Source organism: Neopelma chrysocephalum, unplaced genomic scaffold (genome assembly GCF_003984885.1).
Source record: "Neopelma chrysocephalum unplaced genomic scaffold, ASM398488v2 Primary Assembly neopelma1_105, whole genome shotgun sequence".
In the NCBI taxonomy this organism is placed as follows: domain Eukaryota; kingdom Metazoa; phylum Chordata; class Aves; order Passeriformes; family Pipridae; genus Neopelma; species Neopelma chrysocephalum.
The window spans coordinates 610,262-631,858 of NW_020897769.1; the positions used below are offsets into that span (position 1 = coordinate 610,262).

Here is a 21,597-nt window from a genome sequence, read left to right on the forward strand (position 1 = left end):
AGACACGCAGGGGCTACAGCTCAGCCATTTTCAAACCAATTAAGTTTCCTTCATTGTTTTAAAATTAAAAAAAAAATAAGAAGAAAAAAAATAAAGAACCCCCAACCCTTGCCCGACCTCCCCTTCCTTCTGGAGACCCCGACCAGCGCAGGCAGGCCTCACTGGCACGGCAGTCCTGGCAGGCAGCACTCCCCACACTGCATGGAACGGGGAGCAGCAGAGCCAAAAAATACACTTTTTCACACTGAATTTGAGATTTGGTCAGTAGCATGTTGGGGCGGCTCCCACGGCCGGCGGGGTGCTCGGGGCCAGGAGCAGGACCCCTGTCCTGCGGGGACGAGATGGGACCGGGCTGGCTACAGGGCCGTGGCAGGGAGGCCGGGAGCAGCTGCAGGGCCACCGCAGACCCACGGCCACAGCCAGAGCAGCAGCTCTGCCCTCTCACCGGGAGAGGAGACCTCGGCACCGCAGGAGAGGGGGCAGCGCCGGTGCCACGTTAACACCATGTCAACACCATCACCCGCTGCCAGCCACAGCCCAGGGCCACGCTGCGAGGGCCCAGGGAAGAGGAGCGAGGTGGGAGGCACAGGCCAGGCTCCGGAGGGAGCGGGCTGCTCCACACTGCTGAAAGCAGGATGGCATGAGGCCAGGGGCGGAGCAACAGCGACTTCCCGCTGCCAGGCAGGAGCATCATGGAGACACACACAGGACTGGCCAGGCAGGACACCCCCAACCTGCCACCACCCACTGCACACTTGCAGGAGGCACGGGAGTGCCCAGCACTCATGGTGTGGGATGGGGAGCTGCCAGGGCACGGAATGGCCTCTCCCCACCGCGGGCCTCTGCGGGGACCCCGCAGGCGTGAGGGTCCTGCCAGCGCAGGACAGGGAGTGGGGTAAGGGAGGAGGAGCCCTGCAACGACATGGAGCTCTCCCACCATACCCCCCAGCCTCTCCTCCCGACTCTGCTGAGGACACACGGGTGAGACACCACACAGCCCATCCTCGGGCAGCCAGCACAGCCAGTCTGGGATGGCTGAGAACTGCAGAGCAAGGCAGATGGGGGACACCGGAACACAAGGACACAACACAGAGTCGGGGCTGAGGTTCTGCAGAGTGGCAGTGCCACAGCAAGGGGAAGGCTCAGTGCAGACACCCAGCAGCAAACGCAGCCCCAGCACCAGCCAGGGAGCCAGTGGCACAGGCAGACCCTTCCCTGCAGCTCAGTACACCCTGGCACAACCACTCCGTGGCTGGTGTGGGTCAGGGGGACTGCCCGCTCCTTCCCTTGAGCCCCCGGGTCTGTGTGAGCCCCAGGGCAGGGTGAGGAGGGTCCCCATCACAGCTGCTGCCCCGGCTATGTCACGTGAAAAGGAGCACAGGAAGAAAGCTACTTAAAAACCGCTGCCAGCAGAACTCCTTCCCGCTTGTTTGGGTCCTCTGGGCACCACAACGTCTCCTGACAAGCCTTGCCACGCCAACCACAAAACAACGTCACGGATTAGAGGAAGGAGGGAGGAGGGGAGGGAGGACGCTACTGCCATGATTGCTTTCCCCTTCCCATGGGGATTCCTCAGCAGGAGGGAGCAGGCCGGCCCTGACTGCTGAGCTGCTGGACCGCGAGTTGCCCCGTCAGAGCCGGGGCCAGGTAGAGGGACAGCCCTGGCCTTGAGCCAGGATGGAGCATCCAGGACAGCCCGCAGAGCCAGAGGCCCAGCCCTGGCCGCAGGCAGACCTGCCTCGGCAGTGGCAGCGCCCCGTGGTGACCAGGGGGTGCCACTCACACTCGCTGTCCCGTGCCACCGCCGGCCCACACGGTGGTGAGTAATGACTAAAGCAAAATGGCCATGGGGAATCGGGTGCCTGCCATCCAGCCCTCCTCCTCCTCTCCTCCATCACTTCCAGCTTTGATTAGACAAAACAAGAAAGTTCTCCCTTCCAAGCAGACGCTAGTGCTCCGCTCGCCCAGCGTCCGGGGAGGGCACCGGGACCTCCCCAGGCGTTCGCTGCTTCTCCTCCGGCATCTCGGTGTCACTCGGGGACAGCACAGGGACCTGGGGAGAGAGGACAGAGTGACCTGCAGGGTCACACCCCAGTACAGAGCACCTGTTTGAGCACACAGGCCCCACGGCTCCGCTCCTGCCTCCAGCTCCACCAGCAGCAGTCTCGGCTGGGCTTGGGAAAAGGAGAAACCAGGGGCCCCCCAACAAAAACAACAAAAGCTTCGGGAAGAGCTGGAGCACTGGACTGCTCCAGCAGAAGTGGTCTGGACTGTATCCACCAGAGAAGCAGCAGATCGTGCCCAAGCACGAGCAGGCCCAGACATTTCCCACCATGTTCAAGGAATAATTTAGGTGGGAAGGGCACTCTGGAGGTCTCCTGTCCAACCGTGTCCTTAAAGCAGGGCTAATTTCAAACACAGAGCAGGCTGCTCTCCAAAGACAGAGATCCCACACCCGTGAGGACCCTTCCCAGGGAGAGCCCTGTAGCTCACATGCAGCACCAGAACAAGATGCAGGCAACATCCCATCCTTCCCCAGCCCCTCCCAGCTCCATGGGTGACAGCTCCTGAGTGCTCTCACGGCAGGACTGATCTCCAAAACCCCAGCCAGCTGTGATCTCCTTTGAGGAAACCCAGGAAACCAAGAGGCCCTGGTTTCCAGTGTCAGAGCAAACGGGCTTTTCACCGGCAGCCTCTCAGCACGGCCCCCCCCGTGTTGTTCCATCCTTCCTACGTCACTCTCAGCTTTCCCTCACTGCCCAAGAGCCCCCCCAGCTCCCAAGGGGATTACTCACGGCGCTAGGGAGAGGAATGCTGCCATCCTGCTGCTTCATGCTGCTCTCCTCAGCCTGCCTGGGGCCCTGCGTGGCCGGGGGCTCCTGCGTGCCGGGCCCCCGCGGGCACGGCCCCTCCTGAGCTGTGCTCTCCTCCTGCTGCAGGATGCCCCGTCTGTCCAGGACACTGCAAGAACAGAGCCACGCCATCAGAGACACATGCCTCCCCAGATCCCATCTCTTTTCCCAGCAGGAGAAGTGCTGGTGGAAGGCAAAGGTCAGGGCTGCCCCTCAACAGCTTACCTGGGAGGCAGGGGCCCACAAAGCACCTCACAGCAGTTCTTCACTATGTTGCCGTGGCTGTAGGGATTCTGCACACGGTTCTTCCCAGTCCAGGACCCCTTAATCTGAAACAGCCAGGCACAAGGTCAGGTCTGCTCCAGGGAAACCCTCCCCCAGAGCCCTGCCTTGGCCTGCAGAGTGGGCACAGCTGTGATGCACCAAGAAACGGCAACAGCTCAGAGGAAGAGGAAGAGTCTACTTACATCTTCATTGGTTGTCTGATTCAGTGCCACCAGGAAGGTGTGGAACCCAGTTAACCCCACCACCGACCACAGCGTGAAGAAACAGATGAGCACCTCCAGTACAGTGAGAACAGTTAAGGACTGGGAACAGCCGGGGAGCGGGCCCAGCCCACCTATCACGACCCTCAAGCACACCAACTTCTCTTCCTCTCCTAACCATGGTTTTCTGTTTTAGCCTCCTCCCAAAAGCCACAAAACTGCTCCCCACCTCATCATCGGGGGAAAAATGCCCAGAGATCCATGTTAGAGTGGCCTGGGCAGCCCGTCCATAATGCAGCTCCCACTAACCCCCAGCTTTGGAGAAGAGGCACGGTGGAAGGATATGTCCCTGGGGTTTCCTTCAACGTGTTCAGAAATCCAATCTTCAGAGATTCTGTGATACAAAAAGCCAGAGATATTTTTTACTCTGGAACATCCCATCAAATTCCCTTTCCCACTCCATCACTCTGGTTTCCCACCGCTATCTGTACCCTTACTCCCTCCCTCCTTCCCAGCCCTCCACCCAGACTCACTCAGTGCTACGTAGACGATGTTGAAGGTGAAGATGTAGATGGTGAGGAGGGAGAGCGAGAGGATGAAGAGGTAGAAGTAGCGGTAGTTCCTCTTCCCCACACAGTTGCCCACCCAGGGACAGTGATGGTCGAAGCGCTCTGGGGAAGCCAAGATGGAGATCAGCACCCTCCAACACGGCCCTGCCCACCTCCGGATCCTTGCTCCTGTGCCCCCACCTCAAAAATCTCCCAGGCTGATAAGGACTCCTAAGTCCAACCCTCTGCTCACTCAGGACTCTGTATCCCAGCCCCCTTCCAGGAGGGGAGGCCAGGTCAGAAAGTCCAAAATTGCTTCATAATGAGTCATTTTGCGCATTAAGAGAGAGTTTGAACTTGGCCCCTTGTGTGTCTTCTCTCCTTAGGGTACAACAGCCACAGCACTTGGGTTAGATGAAGGCCTGGGAGTCCCCAGGTTGTTACCCAACCCACTCTATACCTACTAGAATAATCAGGAGAGGGTTCATGGAAATGCATAAACACACAAAGGTCAGGAATCTGAAGAGGAGGAACGGGATTTCTACCTGGAGCAGCAATGCTGAACATGAGCCAATTATATACACAGGAGGATAACAACCAGGGCACCCCATAGGATGGCACAGTCCCCATGTTGATGAAGGAGCTGCTGTCATCCAAGACACAACTCTCCACCAGAACCCTCCAGCAAGGCCAGAGTCCAGTGGAACAGAAAAACAGGCTGCACACACACACGGAGAAGTTGGACTTGGTTAGGCTAGTTATTGCCAAGGTCCTGGCAAAGAGGAACCACGTGGCTCCAGGTTCTGAGCAAACATCAAGCTCCTTCAGCATAAGACAGGGCAGCCTGTCCCTGTGTGGACACACCACCACTCCAGACCCACCCAGCATGAGGCACAGGTCTCCCTCTTTCTCCAAGGTTCCCCCCCACCACAGGAGCTGAGGGCAGGAGCAGGCCCAGCCCTGCACTCACCCACGCAGTTGTCGCAGATGCTGCAGTGCGAGGCACGGGGCGGGCGGAAGATCTTACATGTGTAGCAGTACTTGAGCTTCACGATCTGGTTGTTGATCTGGAAGTTCTTGATGCGCGGGGGCGGGCGCTGGCCCTGCGGCACGGTCCCGTTGGTGGCCTCTGCCAGAGAGAGCAGGGCACAGATCGGACCTGCTGCTACAACACGACAGGCCCAGAACGACGACTCATTTCCCCGCCTTTCCTACCAGCGGGACCAGAGCCTGTTGGCTCCAGAGCCGGCGGCTGCAGCTCTGCTCATGCGGGCCAGAGCCAACCTGGCAGCTTGGAGGCAGGAAAAGGGATGCCAGAGCTTTCATGGGCACGTTGAGAGGAGGCTAGGGGCTGTCACCTGCGTCCATCAAAACTCCTCTCTCCCTGAGGGATCAAGGGGACCACACCAAGCTTCCTGCACCCCTTCCCAAAAGCAAACTTTGTATGTACATGGCTACGGGAGAGAAAGCAGCAGGTAAAAGGGTTCCCAGAGAGAGATGCAGGTACATCATGCCCCCTTTTTGAGACTTGGCCAAGCACAATGGGCCAGCAGATCGGGGCACTCCTCACTTTTGGAGGTCCAGCCAGGAAAAAAGGCTCTGCAGGGATTGCAGCCTAAAAATACGCCAGAAATACAGAGGCTTTTCCAGCCCTCCCCAGGCTGGCCGCCCCACGCTCACCAATCTCCATCTCGATGAAGGCTGCCTCGTCAGGCAGGGCCCTGGGGATCACCCCGGGGTCGCTGAAGCTCGTCCGCAGCAGCGTGGCCATGGCAAACAGGAAGAGAACTGCTGCAAACACGGGGATGGCCGGGGACAGCTGGACAGCCAGGTACCGGCACCTGCAGACACGGGGCGGGAGGAGATGAGTCAGAGCGAGTCTGGAGTCTGCCGGCACCGGGCTGAGCGCCTGGCACGGCATCAAAGCCCCGGCGCTCCTGAGCACTGGTAAGATCTAGAGCAGAGAAGCTGTTCAGCACGTCCTTCTGATCCCGCCACCACAGGGGAACGCTCCTGGGGCAGCTCCAGTGACCAGGCACCATCACAGCACTGCTGTGTTTTCCACCAGCCAGGCACAGATATTTCCCAGTGTCTGTTCTGTTTTCAGCTCCAGCTTTGGGCGGTGCCAGAAATATGACCAGGCAGCTGGAGAGACCATGTCCATTAGACCCCTGCTGCCAAGGGATGGGCTGGACCTCCAGGAGAAGCATCCAAGGCCTGGTCGAGGACCTATCATGCCGGAAGGCATGGAAGCACATGGGGATGGTGGGAATCTCTAGCTGGCCCCTAAAGGGCAGCAGCTTCCAGTACCACAGAAATTACTGGAATTTACTGCACCCTGTGCTTCTCAGGAATGGGTTCCTCTGGAAGTGAAACATTCCCATGCAATGTCTGTCGTCCTCTGGCTTTTCTGAGGAAAGGGACTGAAAAGCTCCAAATAAAGCAGAAAGGCTCCTGCTCCAAGACTTCCCAAGCCCAAGAGGGAACATGGTACAAGGTTTGTTTGCTCTAAAATACAGTAAGACTCGACAAGGAGTTTATTGTTCTAAACCTGCTGATGGAGGAAGTGCAAAGGGAGCATGGGACTCATTTCATCATAGCTGTGCTGCTCCCACATACCCACATCCATGTTCCCATGAGTACCACAGCACAGGCCTGGGCAGAAGTCATGGTTTAGAGACATACTGGGCTGAAAGAAAACACATATTTACCCTAATTCCTTCAGAAAACCCCACTGATATTGGGGCAAAATTCCTATGGAGCTTTCCTATGGTTTAAGGGAAACCCCACCCCAATCCCACCACTCGTGCCATGTCTCACCTCTCCTCTCACACGTTGCTTCCCTGGGTGCCTCCTGATGCAGCTGAGCACCAAGGCTTTCAGGCACCTGGCTTTCCTAGACCCACCCCTCTCCCTCTTTGGTGAAGGGTGGATCAACCCAGATTCCTTCTGTTCCACAGTTACTCTCCAAGAGACCGTCAGGCTACTGCAGTGAGAGGACGGGGGTTATGCTCCCTGGGGGGGCTGCCATCCCAAGCAAAGCCATTTCCACCAGCTCCACAGCACTGACTACTCAATTCTGGACAGCATTCCCACCACAGCTTCCCCGAACACAATGCAGCTTCCAGCTCTGCAGACCCACCACAGGACCGCTCACCGGGTCACTGGCTGTCTCCAGCGACTGTCCCCGGCGTGTGACAAGGACAGAAGGGCTGCACACTGGAGCTACAGCATGATTTGGCCACAGCTGCAACACCAAGCACCCACAGTGATGCACACGGCTTGTCCCATACACCAACATCCTTCATTTCAGACACTGCACACTCCTCAGTTCCCCAAAACAACGTCCCTGTGCCGAGCCTTGCCCACAGCCAAAGAGCCAGAGGGCTGAGCTTATCGTCTTCAGGCAGCACAAGATAACTTTGCATTCCCTCTGCAAGGGCAAAGTCCAGGGAGAGCTGCAAGTCAGTCAGAGAGTAAACAGAAACCTTGGAGCCCACTTGGGGTAGAAATATGGGTTTAGGAATATGTAATATAGGGTTTAGGTGCGGGTCAGCCTCTTCTCCCAGGTTACAGGTGACAGGACAAGAGCACGCAGCCTCAAGCTGTGCCAGGTTGGACATCAGGAGAAATTTCTTCCTGGAAAGGGTGGTCAGGGAGATGGTGGAGTCACCATCCCCAGAGGTGTTCAAGAAACGACTGGACATGGCACTCAGTGCTCTGGGCTGGGTGACAAGGTGGGGATTGGTCAAAGGTTGGACTAGATCATCTTGGAGGTCTTTTCAAACCTAAATGATTCAGTGATTCTGTGATTATTCCTTGAAAATCTGGACGCTGTCTGCCCCAAAGGGCTGCAGCCTGACCCTTGTTCAGCTGACACGACAGCTTTTGGAACTGCTGTGACAACATGAACATATTGTGGGTTTAAATATGGATCCATGAACTGTGTGAAAGCTGAGCCACAGCCCTCCTGCTTCCACATGGGCTTAACTTAACTTCCCTTAACTGGGCTGGTTTCTGTGGCCCCTCACAGCTGAGGGCAGAGGTGTGAGAGCCAGAGGAGCTCTCACCACACTGAAACTGCATAAGGCCCAACATGGAGCCCAACGTGGAGCCCCCCACGTGCCTCCTGTTCTCCACTGCACTGATGGGGCCTCACTCTTCTGGAGTGACTTTCAGGGAACGTGCCCACAGCAGGGACAGCAACCACACAAAGTCTTGACTTGGTACTCAGGTACTCACAAGCATTGGGGTATCTTCAGTCTACGCCGCATCTCCAGCATGATTTCACTGCTCAGTAACAGACATTTTAAAGATCTTTTGTTTGGGGGAGCTCAGAGCCAACAGAGATGCTCTGTTGGCATGTGAGGATGCTGCTCCCCCACTCCCAGCACCATATTTGTGCTCTGGAGCGTTTTGTCACCGACAAGCAGACAATAACAGCACTATCACAATTCATCGTCACGGAGGGGTGGGCTGGGGGCAGGAAGCCTTAACAAAGAGATCATTGGAATGGGGGGGCGGGGGGAGAAGCAGCTGGGAGGTGCCACTAGTTACAGTGCTTGGCCGGTTATTTTGTGCCCGCTTGAGAAGGTCTGTTGTAATCAGCACATTGAGCAAAGCCCTGAAGGAAGGGGAAAGCCACCGTGCCCAGATGACAGGGACTGCAGGCACAGCCACCGGGCACTGCACCTTCTGCACAGGCCCCAACTGTGCATGAAGCACAAGCTTCATGATATCAGTCACTCACATCTCACCTGCAAATCAACCTGTTTAACTTTCCTAAACTACGGCACAACCCCACTGCGAGTGCCAGCAGAACTGTATCTTTCCCAGACACCTGACCCTCACCAGGGCACTTCAGCCATCTGCACCTCCCAGCTCTGGGATGGTGTCCAGGAGCTGCTGTGCTTGTGGTAAGCGCAGAAGAGGCTGCTCTGAAGCCCGCATAAGTGCCACGACCACAAAGCTGCGTCCAGACCCTTCCCAGCAGCACCAGGCAGAGCTGGAGCTCTCCATGGAACCTCTCCCCATCTGCCAGCGGTGACACAGAAACCCTCACTACAGACCCACATCAACTGCCAGCACACACCACGTGCTTCTGACCCGGCTGAGGCAGGACATAGATGGGTTATGCTGATGTTATTGCTCTTTTCCTGGCTAAAAAATCAAGTTTCCACACAGGCAGATCACCCCAAGATCCACACGGGAATGGGGGTGCCACAGAGGACATGCAGGGAGGCTGAAGTCATCTCCTGAGAAGGAACCCACATATGAGAAGAAGGTCAATTGAAACCCCAGGAGTGGCCACTGCACATACAAACAGGAGTGAAACAAGCTGAACTCTGGACACCAACAAATTCACCTCTATCAAAAGAAATTACAGTGATTAAAAAGCACCGATCAACTCATGTGTAAGTTTTGACCACACTTGTCAGAGATCTATCTAGAGGTAACACCATCTCAGAGGCTCCTCTGTCAGTCTTGGGTCTCTGGGGTTTGGAAATCAAAACTAAAAAACAAAGTCACATGAGTGGCAGTGTAGGTGTTTTCAACTCATCAGAAGACAAACACATTTTCATCACTACAAAGCTAAGAAAGTAGGAAAAACAAAGTGACAAATATACCTGGGCATTGGAGAAGCCTCTGACATTTACAGATATCAAGTTCTGTGCTGAAAAGCTGGAGGCAAAAGAAATCCCATTCCCGTCAGCTGTGTGAGGAACTCACGTCAGGCCATGAGACAGGCTGGCAAACTGCAAAGGGAACTCCCAGCCTGAGAGAGGATGCAGCATCCCATCATCCTCGCTCCCAAAGGGATTTCACAAGTGCTTTACGTGGGCTTCTCTCATGCCAGAACACCACGGGCAGAGTTACCAGCTAAGTGCCCAGCCACAGGGCTGACAGTACCATTAGGAGTCTGAAATAATGCCCAGAGGATGTGGAACTGAATTTTATGGGACACGTTATGGAGCAGACCTAGTTAAACACAGGTCTTGGACCCTGCAGGGACCGGCCCTGAGCAGCGGGAGCTGCTCCCTGACGAAGTGGTGGTGAGAGAGGTGCCCTTGGGCAGAGGACTCTGGTGGCTGCAGAGCCCTTCCCGGAGCCAGAGCCAGCACGGCTCCGTCCCTCTGCCTTATCCAGGAGGGAGGAGCCGGATCTCAGGTACAGCGCCGAGCTCTGCCAGCCTCTGGGTCCTGTTCGCTCCCGGATGGAGAGACTTACGCGATCCCAGACCACAGCGCTGCGGACTGGGGGATCAAAGCACGGAAACTCCCACCCACAGGGCTGAGGAGGCTCAGCCCGCTCGCCTGCGGACTCCGCGGAGCAGCCGATGGCACTGGAGATACTCGGAGGAAAAAAACCACCCCCAGAAGCAGCAGCCCAAAGAGCACGGCCGTCACTCCAGGGCTGGGGAGCACCCTGCCAGCGAGGGACGGCGGTGGCTTTTCCCCTGATGTGGGTGCCAGTCCCCACCAGCGCCGGCTATAACCGGAGCCAGCACAGCCCGGAGCGCCGGGATCAAGCCCGGCCCGGCGCAGGGCGAGCAGCCAGACAGATCCTGGCTCCAGGCACCTCCGGAGCCGTGTTCAGACAAGGTGTGACTGCGCAAGTGATTCAGCTGAATGGAAAAGGCACCACGGCACGGGCAGCCCTGCAGTGAGCGGGCAGGGAGGGGAAGGGCTCCTCCGCCCACTACCGACTGCCACGCTCCAAATCCAGACCCTAACACCCGGATCGCTCCTCTGTAGCACGAGTTTTAATGGGGGAGACCAGGAATTTGCATGCAAGCGCAAAAGAATCTGCCAGAAGCTGAGACAAATGCACAACACGGTGAAAGCTCAAGGTTGAGACCCTCACCCAAAGCTCCCTAAGGTGCGTGGAAGGTGCACAGGGCAGGCAGGGAGCCCAGCTGCTCATCTCAGCCTGGCCGGTGCAAAAGAGACCCCGGGGAGTCTTTCCAGATGGGAAGGCAGTATCTCATCCCTCTCCCAAACACAAAAATCCCCAAATAAGTTCAAAACAACTCCATCTTTACCAAACAGAAAACACTGAGATGTTATGCGCTGAATCAAATGGTATTTGGGGTTTTCCCAAACTTTTCCTTGTCTTCCTTAGATGATTTAACTAAAATTCATAAGTGATCCTGCTCCCAGCAGCACTCCCCCCGCACAGCCCACCCTCTGGCTCTAGGCACAGTCTGGATGTCTCGGTGCAAGCAACCCCTCCATAGGCCTCTGCTTCCCAGAGCATGGAAAGGGGCTTCTCAAGGAATTTCTAGTCACATTCCAGGCTAACCACGGCCTAGGGTTGGAACACAGCCTTAGCTCACTCTGCCTGGTGCAGCTGGTGAGGGCAACCACAGCAGAGCGGGATGTGGTTCACTCTCCTGCTACGGACAGGACCCACAGGGAGCCAGAGCAATTATCCCTCAAATCAGTGTTTCTGGAGCAGCAAAAAGCGTTTCTGGAGCAGCAGTTCTTCCTGCAAGGCAGGAAGGTTCAGCTCCACTTTTCAGATGAAAAAAAAACCCCAAACAACAAACCAAGAGTGGTGTCACTTGGTACCTCAGAATTCAGACTGAGCCAGAGATAATTTGGGCAGGGAACTAGGGAGAGCCATGCCAGGCCAGGGGATGTGGAGACAAGTTCCCTAGCCTGGGGAAGATGCTGAGGAGGCCAGCATCTGGGCTGAGGGGTTTATGGCTGTGCAGGGACAGCCAGGGCTTAGCCAGGGAGCAGCTCCTTCCGCTCGCTTTTCCTGGCTTAACAAGCTTTTGTGTTACCCAATCCTGTGTCAGCCCTTCTCCTGCCCCAGAACACAAACATGCCCAAGGAGACTGAGGAAGGGAAGTTTTGCAGTTCTTTAGCTGATCCAATTTCATCCCCAAACCAGGTGACAGGGGTATCCTGTCCCCTCCCACAGCATCGGCTGGGGCAAACATAAGCTTTTCCCTTTTTGTTTGTTTTTTTGATTGTAGGATTACTTTAAGGCCAGCCCAGCTCCCAGGGATTGCTGAAAGGAGGGGGCAGGTCCCTCTCCTTCAGCAGGATCCAGGGTTTTGGCTGCAGAGCTGATCTAAGGGGTGGCTGGACCCTCCCCAAATACCGAGAGGGCTCTGGCTGTGGGGCCTCTGCTGTAGTGCAGCACTGGGGGCAGGTCAGACTGTCAGGAGCCTCGGAGCCACCAACCTCATTCCTCATTAATCCTCCAGCAGGGTCACCTCCCTGGTGGGGTTGTCAGGGGTGGCTGCATGTCCCCCCAAGGGCAGGGACGCAGGCTGGACCCCGGGGCTGCAGCAGCAGTGCCCTTGCACCCCAGCCATCCCGGGGCCAGGAGCACTCGGGACTGCCAAGCCCCAGACAGAGGAAAGGGTGACCCATGGGGACAGAGGGCCAGTGTCACCCTGTAGGGTCCGAACACAGGGAAGTGTCACCCCATGGGCAGAGCCGGAGGGAAGATCTGGTAGGGCCCATCCTCCCCAAAACCTCCAAGCTCAGTCTGCTGAGGGCCAGGAGGCAGATCTGGGCAGGTAGAGCCGCACCGTGCCAGGCTCCCCTCTGCCAGGCTGCTTCATGCCAGGCTCCCCTCCCTCTCCCGAGGCCCCCGGACCGGTCCCCAGTCCCATCCCAGCGCCGCGGGGGTCCCCGGGGGAACTCACTCGAAGGCAAAGAAGAGGGCGCAGGTGCCGAGGATGAGGAAGAGCGTCAGGTAAAAGATGCCCTTCTGGCGGGCCATCATGATGCGGCCGTCGCAGCAGAAGGTGTTCCTGCCCGGCAGCTTCTCCCATTTCCGAACCACCTTCTTCCTCGCCACCATCACCGACATGGCGGGGCCGTCACTGGGGCGGCGGCGGCCGCCGCGCGTCCGGGCGCTGCTGCTGCTGCTGCTGCTGTTGCTGCTGCTGCTCCTGCTGCTCCGCCGCCCGCGCCCCCGGCATCATCGGGGCCCCGCGGGGCTGCGCTGGCGGCTGCGGGAGAGGGAACCGGGAGAGCGCTCGGTCAGCACCGGGGAGGCGGCGGCGGCAGCCCCGGGCCGGGGGGCGGCGGCCGTCGCCATGGAAACCCCGCGCCCGGGAGGGGCGTCGCCGCGGGAACCCACCGGGGAGGGGGCGCGGGGCGCGGCCCTGCGGGGAGACCCTCGGCTGGGCGGGGAGGGGGCGGCGGGGCGGCCCCGCGGCGGGAGGGGACGGGGCGCGGCCGAGCAGGGCAGGGCAGGGCAGGGCAGCACCCGTCCCGCAGAGGGTAGAGGGCAGAAGGGGAGGGCTCGGGAGGGCGCGGGGGGTCCCGCGCCGCCGCTCACCCGGTGCCGGAGCCGGTCGGGCCGGGCCGGTCGCTCCCTCCGCGCCGGGAGGGGCCGCCACGCCCCGCAACCCAAAGGGAGCGCGGCCGCCGCCGCCATTGGCCCCGCCGCGCCCCCGCGCCCCGCCCCGCCCGCCTATTGGCCGCGTTTGCTGCCACTCCACGGCGGCTCCTCCCGCCCCGCCCGTCCATTGGCCGTCAGCGCTGTCGCTCCGCGGAGGATCCTCCCTCTTCTGAGCTTCCCGCGTGCCCATTGGTCAGGTGAGCTGTCACTCTGCGGCCCTGGCCTCGCCCCGGTGCGGACAAGGGGAGGCGGGGCGGGGGCGCGGCACGGCACGTGTCGGGGGCGGGGCCTGGACCGGGTGCGGCGAGACCGGGACCGGGACGGACACGGGGGGTCACTGGCCCGGCCCGGCTCCCGCCAGACCCCCGGCGGGGCCTGACCGGCGCCGCTCCGCCCTTCCCGGTTTTCTTTTCCGTTCTTTCGCACCGGGTGCCCACCAAGGACCGGGCTGCCGAGCCCCAGTTCTGCCGCGGGGAGCACACGGAGAGTTCCCCGCCTACCCCTCCCACATTTTGGGGCCACACTCCTGTTTTCTGGCTTTGCACACCGCGACCCTGGGGTTTGGTGCGGGGGATACCCCGGTGTCCCAGTCCGGTGTCCCACACACGGTGCTCCCTGTGGGCATGTGGCAGCCGGCGGCGGCAGGGCCCCGGAGCCTCAAATCCGAGGGGAAATATAAGGAACTTTTTTTTCCCCCGCGGTTGTTGCTATGGAGACGGGAGCAGATGGGGAGCAGCTCGTTATCCCTCTCTCTTCGCCAGCCCCTGCCCTGAGCCCCCCTGCGCGCCCAGCTCGGGATGAAGAGGAGGAGAAGGAGGAGGAGCAGGGATGCTGCGGGCGCAGGTGACCCCGGCGGTGGCTGAGCACTGACACAAGACCCCCCCTCCATGCCTCAGAACTCCGTCCATTTGCTCCCACGACCCCTCACATCCCATCAATCCCAAAAACGCCCCCGGGAGTCGGGGTCGGGCGGGTGGGAGGAGCCGTAGGTGCGGGAGCCCCGTCCCCGAGGCCGCGGCCCTGGGGCACCTCCTGGGGGGAAAAGAGCGAATCCCGGAATCCCTGGGGCTGGGAGGGGGGACCCACGGGGGTCACGGATGGAGCGGAGAGCCCCGGAGCCCGCGGCTGGCACCGGCGATCCGGGGACGTCCCGAGGAGGGGTCAGAGCTGGCCCGGAGCCCTCGGAGGGTCCGTCCGAGGCCAGGCCGGGGGTCTGTGTGCCCGGATCCCCCCTCCGGGACCCTCCGGTCCCCCCGCCCCTCCCGCCGGGCCCGCTCCCATGGCAACCGTGACGTGCCGCGGGCGCGCTTTGCGGCGGGGCGCGCAGGCCCGGCGCGACGCGCGGCGGCGCTTTGCGGCAGTGCCGGCGTGCGGGAGCCATGGCGGAGCAGCAGGACCTGGAGGATCCGCAGGACCCGGTGGCGGCGGCGGCCGAGAGCGGCAGCGAGAGCGAGGACGGGGTGAGCGGGGTGGGGGCGGCCTCCCGCGGCGGCCTCAGCCGCTGCCTGCGGCTCTCCGGGCGTTCCCCCGGCCGTGGCGGGCGCAGCGGAGGGTAGCGTGGCCTGGCCGGGATGCCGGGCCCGGGGCTCGGCCAGGCGGGTCCGGGGGGCACCGAGGGATAACGGGGGGCAGCGGGGAGCGGGCGCTGGGGCCATCCCCGCGGCCGCGCTCCGCCGGGCCGGGCCTGTGAGCACGTGTGCTGCCTGGCAGGAGGATGGAGAGCGGCGGCACCGGCGGCTCCTGGAGGCGATCAGCGCCCTGTCCGGTCGGAAACGGTGAGTGGGGGGTCCCGGGGCTCCTGCAGCAGCCACGCTGCGTTTCCTACCCTCTACCCGTGAGGCTGCACGGGAAAAAGGGCAGCTGGGGCGGGTCTCGGCCCCTGCCCGCCGGCACCGGCCGCAGACCCTCCGGAGCACCCGGGGGAACACGAGGAGCCCTTGGGGTTATTTTCTGTCCCTCTCCCTCAGGCGGAAGCTGGCGGAGCGCTCCGAGGCGGGCGGGCAGGTGTCCGAGTTCAATGTCACCTGCAAAGGTGAGGTCCAAGCGCTGGGCATGGCTCGAGGGACAGGGACAGCGCTGCCCATCCCGAGCCACCCCGGGGGGCGTGCTGGGGCAGCTGCAGCCCCTCACGAGGCGCCTCCGTGTAGGTACTGGTGAGAAGCTGGTTCTGTCGGAGCTGCTGAAGCCCATCCGCCCCAAATCCGCCCTGGGCAGCGTGAGGAAGGAGCTGGCCAGGGTGAAGCGGAAGGCGGCGGTGGAGCTGCCGCTGAGCAAGGAGGAGGCTAAGAGGGTGAGTGCAGGGAGCAGAGGGGGACTCTGAGCTGAGACTCCGCTGCCCCTTGCCCCTCCCTGACGCTGGCATCGCCTTTCTCTGCCCCTCCTGTCCCCCTCCAGGTGGTGAGGGAGGCTGCCTACGTCACCACCTCGAAGGATGTAGGGAAGTGGCAGCAGGTGGTCGTTCAGAACCGGCGTGCGGAGCAGCTGGTGTTCCCCCTGCGGCAGGACATCCCCACGGTGACGCCTCTGGAGAGGGTGACGTCGGCCTGGAAGGTGGGGGCTGGGGGTCTCACGCCCTGGGCGTGTCGGTGTCAGGGGTTTGACCACAGGGCAACTCTAGGAGTTTGGCTGGGGCAGCTCCAAGGGTTTGACTGGGGCGGCTTCAGGCTCGACTGAGGCAGCTCGATGTCTCCTGGCTGTGTTGGGAGTAGTGACAGAGGTGATGGAGGTGAGGAAGGCCCAGCCTGTGGCTGAGGCACTGGGCAGGTGCCTGCTGAGCTTGGGAGGGTTGAAAGGGCAGTCTGTTCCTCACACATAGCAGGTATGTAAATTCCATCTGGGAGAAGCCAGGAGAGGGTTTGGAGCTTGCTTTGTCCCCTCTCCTTCTTGTAGCATGTCAGCCCCTGCAGTGTTTCCATCCCTGAGCTGGGCCAGACACCTGGGGGTGTCCCTCAGCCACCAATGCTGAGGCAGAGGGAATTGGTTTGCCAAATTCTGTGCGCTTGGAAACATTCCTTACAAAAGAATGATATGTTTGGTTTTGAATATCAGTTCCCATGGGGTTGTAACTGGCAGCTGTTGGATGCCCAGCTGAGGGGCAGCCCCTGCTGAGCTCCCAACATTTCTGTGGCTCACCTTGATCTGCCCAAAGGTCCCTTTGCGTTTTGGAGGGATGTGACATTGGGTGGCCTGGAACCCCTGCTCCGTGCTCCTTGTCCGTGCCCCAGTCAGCACTGCCCATCGACTGAGAGGCCATTTCTCTTAACATGGGAGGAATTGCACCTGCCCTCACCTGCTGATGTGGCTGGGAGGATGCCCAAGGCTCGTGAGCCCCATGAGCGGGGCCACCAGTCCCTTGAGGAGGGGACACTTCTCTGGGCCTTCCCACAGACTCGCTCGGTGGCAGTGGGAAGGGTTGGGGACATCCAGAGAAGCACTGGCCCTTGCAGTTCTCCTCATCCTCCTGCTGTGTCTTCTGTCCCAACAGGCCCGGACTCCACTGGAGCAGGAGATCTTTGGATTGCTCCACAAGACACAGCAGCCCATCACAGACCCGCTGCTGACACCGGAGGAGACAGCCTCGCTGAAGGCCATGAGCTTGGAGGAGGTGAGGGCTTCCCCCTGCCAGGCCCTGGCTCTGAGGGCCCTCATGCTGTGCTCCCCATCCCTCAACCCATGTTCCCCATCCCTCAACCCATGCCCTTCATCCCTCACCCCGTGTTCCCCATCCCTCACCCTGTGTTCCCCATCCCTCACCCCATGTTCCCCATCCCTCACCCTGTGTTCCCCATCCCTCACCCCGTGTTCCCCATCCCTCACCCCATCCCTCATCCCATGTTCCCTATCCCTCACCCCGTGTTCCCCATCCCTCACCCCATCCCTCACCCCATCCCTCACCCCATCCCTCACCCCATCCCTCACCCCATGCTCCCCATCCCTGACCCCGTGTTCCCCATCCCTGACCCCATGTTCCCCATCCCTCACCCCGTGCTCCGCATCCCTCACCCCGTGCTCCCCATCCCTCACCCCGTGCTCCCCATCCCTCACCCCGTGCTCCCTATCCCTCACCCCGTGCTCCCCATCCCTCACCCCGTGTTCCCCATCCCTCATCCCATGTTCCCCTCATCCCTCACCCCATCCCTCACCCCGTGTTCCCCATCCCTCACCCCGTGTTCCCCGTCAGGCCCGGCGGCGGCGGGCAGAGCTGCAGAAGGCCCGGGCTGTGCAGTCCTACTACGAGGCCAAGGCTCGGCGAGAGAAGAGGATCAAGAGCAAGAAGTGAGGCTGTGCCTGTGCTGGGCTCAGGGCACTGGGGAGGACTGGAGGCCCCCCAGACCCTGAGCCCTGACCCGCCCTCATGCCGCAGGTACCATCGCGTGCTGAAGAAGAGCAGGAGGCGCCAGGCCCTGAAGGAGTTTGAGCAGCTGCACAAGTCGGACCCTGAGGCCGCCTTGGCACGGCTGGAGGAGCTGGAGCAGCTCAGGATGCAGGTGCTGCCTTGGTACCTCAGCCCCATTCCTCAAGAGGGCCCTGCTGCTTGGGGAGCTCTGTGTGATGTTTCTCTCTCTTTCCCCCCAGGAGCGGATGAGCCTTAAACACCAGAACAAGGGAAAGTGGGCCCGATCCAGGGCCATTATGGCCAAGTATGACCTGGAGGTGAGATCATGGAGTCACAGAAGGGTTTGGTTGGAAGGGACCTCATCTCATTCCACCCCCCTGCTATGGGCAGGGACACTTTCCACTAGCCCAGGTTGCTCCAAGCCCCATGCAACCTGCCCTGGAACACTTCCAGAGATGGAAGTGTCCAGCCACAATCTCTCTGGGCACCCTGTACAAGGGCTTCACCACCCTCACAGGGGAGAATTTGTACATATCCTATCTATGCGTGCCTTCTGTCAGTGTGGAGCCATTCCCCCTTGTCCTGTCTCTCCAGGATGTGGTATAAAGTCTCTCTATCTCTTATAAGCCCCTTTATGCATTGAAAGGCCATGACAAGGTCCCCAGTGCTGACTGGGGAAGTGGGAGAAGCTGAGGTGGGCAGGGAAGGTGGGAATGAGTTCTCTGCCTTGTGATAGAGCTTTTTGATGCCCCCCAGGCCCGCAAGGCCATGCAGGAACAGCTGGCCAGGAACAAGGAGCTGATGCAGAAGGTGCGGGTGGAGCCACCTGAGGAGGAGCCACATGACGTGCCCGAAGAGGATCCTGTGGCCATGCCCATCCCCACCGGGGCCAGCGTGACTAATCCCTGGATGCTGGGCAAGCCCAGCGCCCCGGCCCCGGAGCCTGAGGCACAGGAAGGTCCCAGAGATGGCACAGTGCCTGCTGCTGCAGAGAGCAAGGAGGAGATTGAGGAGGAGGAGGAAGAGGAGGAGCTGTCAGAGGAGGAAGCTCTGCTACAAGACTTCGAGCAGAAGCGGCAGGCACGACAGGAGCGGGCAGGGAGCCCTGAGGGGCACGGTGAGGAGCATGAGACCCTGAGCAGGGGGGGCTGGGAGTGCTGCAGGGCTGGGCAAAGGAAGGGGGGCTTGGGGGCAGTTTTTGGCTGTTTTCACAGAGCTGCCCTTACTCTCCCACCCTGCTCAGAGTGACCATTTACCCCCTCGGTGTGTAGATGCTGATGAGACTGAGGCCAGTGCTGGGCAGCCGGGGGACAGCCCCATCCCCCCGTTCTGTGCCGAGGAGCCGGTGAGCACGGGGCTGGAGCCGCCCCCTCAGGCCCAGGAGCAGCTCCTGCTCTCAGAGCAGCTGCACCGTGTGCAGACCATGGAGGATGTGGAGGGTCTGGCTAAGGAGGAGCCTGTGGAAGAGCAGGAGAAGCCAGTGGGCCCAAGAGCAGGGAAGCGAGTGCAGCAGCAGAAGGAAAGAACAGCTGGGGACAGACATGCCGAGAAAACAACAGACAAGAAGAAGATGATCAGCCTGGAGGCTGTACTGGATGGGAAGCCCCAGGAGATGGTCTGCTCGAGCCTGCCTGTGGTCCTAGAGGAAGAGGTGAGCATGACGGGTGTCTCCCATACTCCTCAGTACCCAAAACACCAACCAGTAACACCAAACCCCAAACCAGTAACACTAGACCCCAAACCACTAACTCCCAGTAATGTCATACCCTCTCTCGGTAACCCTAAACTAGCCCCAAAACTCCTTTCAGTAACTCCCAGTAACCCCAAACCAGTAACCCTAAACCACCTCCCAGTAACCATAAGCCCCAAACTAGTAACTCCCAGTATTCCTAAACCCCCTTACAGTAACCCCAAACCCCCACCCAGTAATGCCCAGTAACTTTTACCCCCCTCCCACTGCCCCCAGCACCTCCCAGTTTGTCCCAGACCCTTCCCAGTCCCTCCCAGTTCCCACAGTAACCCCTAAACCCACTCTGCCTCGTCCCTCCGCAGGACGGTGGCATTGACCAGCGTGGGATGATCACGGAGGCCTTTGCCGGGGATGATGTGGTCGCTGACTTCCACCGGGAGAAGCGCAAGGCCGAGGAGGCGGCGAAGCCGCAGCCGGTGAACCTGGTGCTGCCGGGCTGGGGGGAGTGGGGCGGCACCGGGCTCCGGCCCAGCGCCAAGAAGGTCAAGAGGTGAGTGGGGGAGAGCTCAGGGACGTGCCCAGCTCGGTGCCGGCCCTGACCCCTCGTCTGCCTGCAGGTTCCTGCTCAAGCCGCCGCCGGCGCCTCCCCGGAAGGACCAGCACATGCCCCACGTCATCATCAGCGAGAAGCGCAACATCCACGCGGCAGCACATCAGGTGTGTCACACCTGGGCAGCGTTAGAGCTCCAGCGATCCCTTCCCGAAACGTCCTCCATCCCTGCCTGTAATCCCTGCTTCCAGCTTAAGCAGCCCAGTGGGGTGATGGGGGAGAAGGGATGTACGAGGCTGCTTTGGTGGTGGTGGCTGCTCCAGCCCTCCTGGGCTCTCAGAAGCAGGGTGTGAGCAGGTCCTGGACAAGTAGAAACCAGTGAGAACCGGGGGCAGCATGAGATGGAAGGGCCAGGCTGAGTGGCTCGGGGACATTACCCCTGTGCTGTCCCCACAGGTCAGTGAGCTGCCCTTCCCCTTCGAGCGGCACCAGCAGTTTGAGCAGAGCATACGGACGCCCGTGGGCACCACGTGGAACACGCAGCGTGCCTTCCAGAAGCTGACAGCCCCTCGCGTCGTCACCCGCGCCGGCCACATCATCCAGCCCATCTCCGCCGAGGATGTCCCGGACACGGCCCCCGGCAGCAGGGGCAGCCCCGGGGGGGAGGCACTGCCCCGGGGACAGGCACCGTCCCGGCGCCGCCCACACCGCAAAGCGCGGTAACTCCGTGCCTGCGGCCCAAGGGCTTGGACTGGAGCGGGCACAGGTACCAGGAGAAGCTCCTGGTTCTGTCCAGTTCCTTCTTCCTCTTTCCCTGCAATAAAACCCGGGGCTGCGTCCACGTGGCTGCCCTGGCAGCGTCCAAGGCTGGGATGGCCGGTGCCCTCCATGCTGCCCTGGGGGCCCACGCGGGGCCAGTGCTTTGGCCAAGTGGAGGGTGAGAGGCTGGTCAAGGGCTTGTGGCGGGGCAGGTCTGGGTGTGAGGGGCTGGAGCAGCTGCCCCCAACCTGCCCTGTGCTTTTGTCTTTCAAAAGTTTTTTACCTCTCTGTATTTTTAAATGTTGGCCACAGGGGTTTTCTCCCTGCCCTGCCATGCTGAGCTCGGCCCCGGGGGGATGTTCCTCAGGTCCACCTGTACCCCCAAGGTACCTGCCCAGCATTAATAAACGTGGTCACCTGGAAACGGCTCTGTGAGGTGGTGCTGCTGCTCTGCACGTGCTGGGAGCTGGCTCTGTCCCCAGACAGCCCGTGGACTTCTTGCTGCCCACCTCTGCCTCTTGCTGCCGCTGAGCCTGTGCTCCCTGCCCAGCCACCCCTGGGAGTGTGACAGCCAGGTGCTCAGTGCTTGCTTGGTGCATCCAGCACAGGCAGAGGGATGTGCCAGAGCCTTATGGACTTTTCAGGGATCCCTCCAGGCCTCTCCCCCCACTTCCCACGTGGGCTGTGCTCACGCCAGTTGGAGAAACACTCCCAGCCCCAGCGCAGGAGCTGGAGCTGCTGCTGATCCCAGGAAACATGTCCCTCATGCCAGGGACGCCTCCTCCCACCTTGGCACTGCAGCCTGCCTGGGCACGGCTGGGTCCCAGGGCTGCCCTTCTGCCCTGCAGCTGGATCAGACCGGGAAAGTGAGGGTCACCCTGTGGGGCTGGGGCACAGGCACCCTCCAGGCTGACGGTGGGTACCCTGTGACTCCACAATTCCCACCCAAAACCCCTCAGGGCTCCAGATGCTGGCCCTTCCTGGGCTGGGAGGGGAGTGAGGGCTGAC

The 21,597-nt window shown here is 60.7% G+C and overlaps 2 protein-coding genes across 2 annotated transcripts; one reads left to right on the forward strand and one right to left on the reverse strand.

Annotated features, from left to right (window-relative positions):
* Nucleotides 1-27: 27 nt before the first annotated feature.
* On the reverse strand, nucleotides 28-12,855 carry ZDHHC9 (zinc finger DHHC-type containing 9). Its single transcript, XM_027696086.1, has 9 exons — nucleotides 12,551-12,855; nucleotides 5,566-5,726; nucleotides 4,856-5,014; nucleotides 3,871-4,008; nucleotides 3,683-3,731; nucleotides 3,320-3,422; nucleotides 3,078-3,181; nucleotides 2,796-2,961; nucleotides 28-2,053 (listed from the first exon to the last, which is right to left on the reverse strand). Exons 1-9 carry the CDS (start codon nucleotides 12,715-12,717, stop codon nucleotides 1,949-1,951), a joined length of 1,152 nt encoding a protein of 383 aa, XP_027551887.1. The 5' UTR covers nucleotides 12,718-12,855; the 3' UTR covers nucleotides 28-1,948.
* Nucleotides 4,938-21,013, forward strand: UTP14A (UTP14A, small subunit processome component). Its single transcript, XM_027696084.1, has 15 exons — nucleotides 4,938-4,943; nucleotides 14,632-14,714; nucleotides 14,965-15,029; nucleotides 15,222-15,286; nucleotides 15,402-15,544; nucleotides 15,649-15,804; nucleotides 16,739-16,858; nucleotides 17,435-17,529; nucleotides 17,618-17,741; nucleotides 17,830-17,907; nucleotides 18,347-18,707; nucleotides 18,862-19,241; nucleotides 19,643-19,830; nucleotides 19,898-19,997; nucleotides 20,287-21,013. The coding sequence occupies exons 2-15, from the start codon at nucleotides 14,634-14,636 to the stop codon at nucleotides 20,551-20,553; spliced, it is 2,223 nt and encodes a 740-aa protein (XP_027551885.1). The 5' UTR covers nucleotides 4,938-4,943; nucleotides 14,632-14,633; the 3' UTR covers nucleotides 20,554-21,013.
* The last annotated feature ends 584 nt before the right edge of the window (nucleotides 21,014-21,597 follow it).

Excerpts from the sequence above, each read along its gene's own strand:
- UTP14A (XM_027696084.1), top strand. The coding sequence starts at position 14,634 with ATGGCGGAGCAGCAGGACCTGGAGGATCCGCAGGACCCGGTGGCGGCG. Across the intron at positions 15,805-16,738 it reads GGGTGACGTCGGCCTGGAAG|GCCCGGACTCCACTGGAGCA; the intron begins GTGGGGGCTGGG and ends CTGTCCCAACAG. Across the intron at positions 19,242-19,642 it reads CTGTGGTCCTAGAGGAAGAG|GACGGTGGCATTGACCAGCG; the intron begins GTGAGCATGACG and ends GTCCCTCCGCAG.
- ZDHHC9 (XM_027696086.1), bottom strand. The coding sequence starts at position 12,717 with ATGTCGGTGATGGTGGCGAGGAAGAAGGTGGTTCGGAAATGGGAGAAG. Across the intron at positions 3,182-3,319 it reads ATCAGACAACCAATGAAGAT|ATTAAGGGGTCCTGGACTGG; the intron begins GTAAGTAGACTC and ends TGGCTGTTTCAG. Across the intron at positions 2,962-3,077 it reads TGTGGGCCCCTGCCTCCCAG|TGTCCTGGACAGACGGGGCA; the intron begins GTAAGCTGTTGA and ends CTGTTCTTGCAG.